The 6,000-nt window shown below is 41.0% G+C and overlaps 1 protein-coding gene across 2 annotated transcripts in view; it reads left to right on the top strand.

Moving 5' to 3' along the window:
- The first annotated feature begins 3,817 nt into the window (after nt 1-3,817).
- Nucleotides 3,818-6,000, top strand: part of ABCB5 (ATP binding cassette subfamily B member 5) — a 93,220-nt gene continuing 91,037 nt past the window's right edge. For both annotated transcript variants that reach the window (XM_019498098.2, XM_019498096.2), the window contains exon 1: nt 3,818-3,913. In XM_019498098.2, the coding sequence (XP_019353643.1) occupies nt 3,837-3,913 (77 nt within the window). In that variant the 5' untranslated portion in view covers nt 3,818-3,836. The remainder of the gene's footprint in view (nt 3,914-6,000) is intronic.

Below are 6,000 nucleotides of genomic sequence, written 5' to 3'. Positions count from 1 at the left end.
TCTGTCATTTTTTAAGAATGGTTTTTAAACTGGATGCTTACAATATTTAAGTTAATACATTTGTGCCAGGCATTTTGCTGGGAAGCTGTTCTGTTAAAAGTTTTTTAAATCTCTGAAATCAGAATGGGTTTATTGTTGATGTCAATAGCAGCACAGTTAAGATATAAATTAAAATATTTTAAAGCAATTTTAATATGTATTTAATTAACATTAAAATAACTGAGGGGCATAAAGACTACCATGTTGGATGGGACATGTGGTCCAAAGTAACCAGCTTCCTATTCTTGGCAATGGCCAGTGCCAGATGCTGTGAAGTTTCAAGAAACTAGATTGGTACTTGTAATGGCCCTTTTTGGGTAGGTAAACAAATAAAAATATCAGGGGGAAAAAAGCAATTTACATTAATCAAATAGAATATATTTTAAATTCATTTTTCAGCCAAGAAAAAAAAGCATTATTTTAACCAAAACATTCTTTTTGGGGGATTATGAAAAGCAGCAATTTGAAAACAAAAGATTCAATATTTTGTTTAGAAAAATGTTGAATGGTTTCAACCATCTAAAACACAATCCTTCAGTTTTTTGGTGGGGTTTAGTGGGGGGAGGGGGTTCTGTGCCTGAAACCATTTGCTAAGTTTGATCAGAATTTGTAAAGCTCTTTGTCATCTTCTGGGCTGACAGAGTTGCACATAAATAAGTTTAAGTGATCATAGACTGTTGTAAACCTGTAACAGAACAGATGTTCAGTGCACATAAACCAGTTTCAAAATGGCTGAAACTAGTTTAAGATAAACCTGGTTAAATGTAGTATCAGACTCAACTGATTTAGGTCAAACCAGTTTATGAATCTTCTGTCCCAGACCCCTTCCTGGTTCAAGTTGAATCAGAGTCCCCCAGCATCCCAGCATGCTTTTTGCAGCCCTGGGCTGGGCTGGGCTGGGCTATACTGTCTGCTTCAGAGAGCCAGGCTGGCACCACCTCTCTGCTCCCTAGCCGGAGCAGTGAGGGCTGGCTCACTGACCTTCTCCCCACCAGGCAAACCCTAGCTGGGGCCTGGGGCCAGGGAGGGAAGTTAAACTCCCCTTCTACTGAATACAGAGCTGTCCTGCTGGCTGCAACTGTGGACTACAAATCCCAGAGGCACCTGGATGCAGGAAAAGGAAGTGATGAGCAACCCTGGAGAGTCCTGTGGTTGCGATTGTGGACTGCAAACCCCAGAAACCTCAGAGTCAGCAGCAAGAGGAAGTGAACACACAACCCATGCTGACTGTTCCACACATCCGTGCTCTAGTGCCCCCCTGCTTCTGGCTTAAGCCACTGCAGGCATGTTGCTGCATTTCCTGAATCAAAAGTGAATGTCTGTACATTTGCTTATTGGTTCAATCTTTGCAGCTTAGTCTAACCTGCAAAGACTGAATCAATTCAGCCTTGGACTGTTTGATTGTCTATACTTAGCCCAGGTACATAGTTCCCCCTGCCTCACCTTCCAGATGTATTAGTAGAAAATAATCATAATCCCTTTCAGACTCCATTTTTAGCCTAGCCATACCTACCGCATCAAGTCTTCTCTCATCCCTTGTTCATCCTTGGTAGCCCTTCTTTGTTTATGTTTTACTTTGAACGAATCTTGAACATAGGTGAGTAACATCTCTCTTGAGATAATTATCTATCCAGTTAGATCTTGAGCCCTTCACTGAAGGAATTTTCTCCTTTCTTGGGATCCAAATTCCAAAGAGCTTAGGAGTGTGTGATTTAAGAAATTCCCAGGGTCCTCCATATTTCTGTCCCTGAGCCCTTCATTCTAGATTACTTCATTTACTACTAAGGGAAAGATTTTTGCTAAACCTTATCAGCTGGAAGAAGTTAGCTTGAGTTTGATCAAATGTCTACTGGAGTCAATGAAAAGACTCCACTTGATTTTAGTGGCTGTTAAATTGAGTCCCATGTGTCTTATGCTTTTAAAAAATCCCATCTAATACAAATGTGGATATTCTCAATTGTCCTGTACACCAGGTTAATAATTTTTTCAACATTAATGTCTTGCCCTAAATTATATTTAGTGGCTATGAAATCTACAGGTTAATTGTTTTAACCTGTTGTTTTAAATGCAATGCCTTAAAATTTCACTAAATGTTCCCTTATTCTTGTGTTATAAGAGATAGTAAAATAGAAGCATCAGATTTATCTACCCTGTATGTTCAGCCCTTTGTTTACCCCTCTCATTTCCCCTCTCCACGCCTCTGATTAATTTCATTCCCTGGCTCTCAACCTCTTCTCTTTGTGACGTCCTCTCACTAAAGCCTATCATTCAAGTCCTTTTAGGTAGTGCAGGTGGTGCAGAAGAAGGCAGTCTAGAGTCTTAGCAAGGACTGGATTTATGTACTATACTAAGCCAATGCTTCATAGAAGGCATGTAATTAATGTTTGCTTCAATTTAACAATTTAAACTGAACAATTTAAACTGTTGAAAAACCATGGATTTAAATGCATGGAAACTTTCAGCAAGATGACTTCAGCTGAAGTCCTTTGCCTCTTAAACCTACTTTCCACACAGGTCCAAGAAAACTAGTTACACTGATGCCCTGAGTTTGTCACTTTACTTAAGGTTTGCCAAACAAGTAAGGAGGGATATTATTTCTGTTTTGATCTATTGTGTTAGTGGGTCCTTTTTCCTTGAACTAACATTTGTTATACCAATTTTCTTCACTTGGCAATATTTTTCTGGCACAGGTACAACAGTTAAGGGTGCACTGCAAATAAATAAAAGACTAACTGAAAACAATATTTCTGAAAGTATTGTAGCTTTATATAGAAATAATAACCTGGGGAAAAATAGGATCAGACATCAAAGCAGCTCCTGATAAAGGGCAGGAAATTGGTTCCAGTTGATAATATTTCTCTTGAAGTGAGCTGTATCTGCTATTCACTGTTCAGCTTCTATACACTCTCGAGCTATTCCAGATGCAGCCCAGTAAAACCCTCTGAAGCTATATACAACGCTGGTAGGTATGGACAGATACTGGGATTTCTCAGTTGATTTGCTGTATGGTACTGAAGAAAAGTTTCTTATAACAAAATGTGGTTCTAAAAAAAACCTATGTTGTATTGGATACCTCAGCTGATATTTCCCCTTGCCGAGGACAGAATAAAGGAAGAGGAATTTTGAAATAAGGTACCTGGAACCAGGCTTGTAATTTCTTGTCCGCTTAGCTTTTTATAAGTAAATAGACATAGAAACCACACAGAATGATATAGGCTGTTGTATGAGACATGAGGGCAAAAACAATTTTTGAAGTAACTATAATGCTCCTAATGTGTGCCAGATTGATGGTCCTTTGTGAAATAGATTAGAAACTTCTGTTCTTCCTATCTTCTCTATACCATTGATTACTGCATATGCTTTCATCGTGTCCTTATTTATCTCATTTCTAAGTTAAACAATCCTAATCCTCATATGAAAGTGTTTTTCCATGACCCTCATCATTTTCAACATCTTTCTCAGTGAAAATTTAGAAAATGTTATAAATTAACGATAGTGTCTGAACTATATTTGTCCCCCACGACAGTATTCAGCATTTCAGAGAGTATTGTGTCACTGTCAGACAAACTAACCTCTAATTTAACTCCTAAGGCTACTCACTTAACAACATGAAACGAAGAACATGTGGTAACACTAGAGAAATTCTGTCATCACGTAGCCAAACATGTGACGGACAAGTTAGTAGTATATCTAATATGAAGTTATATTTTATAGAGATTTCTCATAAGTATCTCCTAAATGGATGCAGTAAAACCTAACGAAGTATTTTATTTCAGAATAAATAACCTGTACATGTAATGATGGAAGATATTGATATAAAAATTGTTGGGGACACAGAACAAAATTCAGCTAATAATGTGGACTTGGATGACCAGTAAGTAAAAAACATCTTGTTTTCTTGATCGCATTTTTTTAATAGCTCAGTGGAACTGTCTCAAGTGCTGTTTGCAGAATTTTCAGGGTAAAGCATGTATAGACGCCAACTAATGAGACTTGTACTCTTTTCACAAATGTTTTATTGCACTGTAACTGCATTTATTTTAATGAAGTTTCCCCTTATTTTAAGTGAGATTTGAGATCAGGCTCACTGGCCTTTCTTGATTTCAGCTTTAATTCTCTACATTGGCATCAAGCAGCCAGTAGTGGGTTGAATTTCCTGTCCCTTACAAAAATGAATATGTACTCTAAAATAAATTTGTGCTAATTTGAGCTCCCTGGGACTTCTGTTCTCAGAATGTTTTTTGATTGTTTCCTGCACACAACTATTTTACTTTAATTTTCCTCTCAGAGGAACTGTGCAGATTTTTATTGATTTCTTATTGACGTGATGAACTACATATAACAAAAAACAGGGCATAGCGTCACACAAGATGGCTGAGAGAGAGAATTTAAACTTCATGCTCCAGCCAGGCCTGCCACACCCCAGATAGTATCACCCTACAAGAAAGAATTGCTGCCAATTTTACTTTTTGGATTTCTTTTGATGACAGCAGATTTAAATTGCAGTAGGATAGCCCTACGGACATAGGATCAGTATGTGTGAGCAGTCTTAGGCCATGCCCAGGCAGTATCATTCACTTTGTTGGTCCTCGTGGCTCTCTGAAATTTCAGATCTATGATGGATACTCCACCACATTCTAACAAACATTCTGCTATTGTGTCTGTTGGTGACTGAGCTACAACTCCTTTCTCACCTAGCCATGCACAAGGGCTTGCAATAGGATCCTTGAATAGCAGCTTCCTTCTGGTGCCTGTACCAAGAGAATTCTCTCTCACTTGCCCCTATCTCTTTCACCAAACAGTGCTCTAGCCTATTTGCCCAGTACACAAGGCCACAGAGGGGGTGAAAATTTCCACTATATGTCAAACACTGCAACCTCACAAACAGCTTCAGACTTCAGTCACATAATCATTTACATACATACATGATTACTAATTTAAGTAATAACTATATGACTGAGTCTATCATTATTCAAAATGAAAGAATTTTAAAAACCAGAATTTACTTTTATTAGTTCTACTTTGTATTCATTCAGTATACAACTTATAGCCAGTTTCTCTTTCATGCATTGTGTAACCTTCCGTGCCTCTCCCCCTGAGTGTCACACATCTGGGTTTGTTTCGAACCTCACCATAGCCTCCTGGGCTACATGGCCAGGATACTGGGAGTGGCCTTGGGTCAGCTCCCCAGGGGTCTCACCTGCCATGTCTTTGATGGTAAATAGTATTCTAGTGGGAGAATGGTGTCTGGTCCCGTCTCCCCCGGTACTGTCCCTTGGTTGTCCTCACAGCTATTGCTTCTTGGGGCTCCACCTCCCCTACACCCCACCTGACACCAACTGTGATGTCCGTCGGGGCCGGTGTTCTGGCCCTCCCCGAAGCTCAGTTTCACAGGGGCTGTGGCCGTGGGCTACACGTGGTACTTCTACCAAGTGTCCGCCGCAGCCCTTCTGTGCTTCCCGGCTCTCACAGTGTCTGACTCCGCCTAGGTCTCAAACCCCCTTGTCACATTGTTTCCTCCCTGGGTTTGGTACCTGTCATCTCGTGTCCGCGTCCAGGTTCTGTCTCCGTCGTCTCCTCCAGTGTCCCAGTCACTGCTGTTGCTGGCCTCAGTCCACGTCAGCCTCATAAGTGACTCCTTGGGTCTCACTGGCCTGGCTTGCCCTCCATTCTCCCCTCTCTGGGGTGCCACCACGTTCCCTCCTCTTCAGGGTCCTCTGGGCTCTCTGGACTCTCTGGGCTGGTAGGGGACACTACTTCCAGTCCCTCCAGCTTCCTTCCTGCCGGGCCTTTTATCCCGGTGCCAGGTGGCCACATGGCCAATTGCCCTGGCACGCTTTTACAAGGTGCGCCCAAACAGACGCGTGAGCTGTTCCCAGCTCCTCCTGACTCCACCATGGGTTTTTCTTTTGATCTTCGTGAGCTGCCACAGTTTCACTTTCACTGCTATCGGCTGCTGGT

This window comes from Alligator mississippiensis, chromosome 5, assembly GCF_030867095.1.
Source record: "Alligator mississippiensis isolate rAllMis1 chromosome 5, rAllMis1, whole genome shotgun sequence".
NCBI lineage: Eukaryota > Metazoa > Chordata > Crocodylia > Alligatoridae > Alligator > Alligator mississippiensis.
The sequence above is the reverse complement of the archived record's forward strand: the minus strand, read 5'-3'. Positions and strand labels throughout refer to the sequence as shown.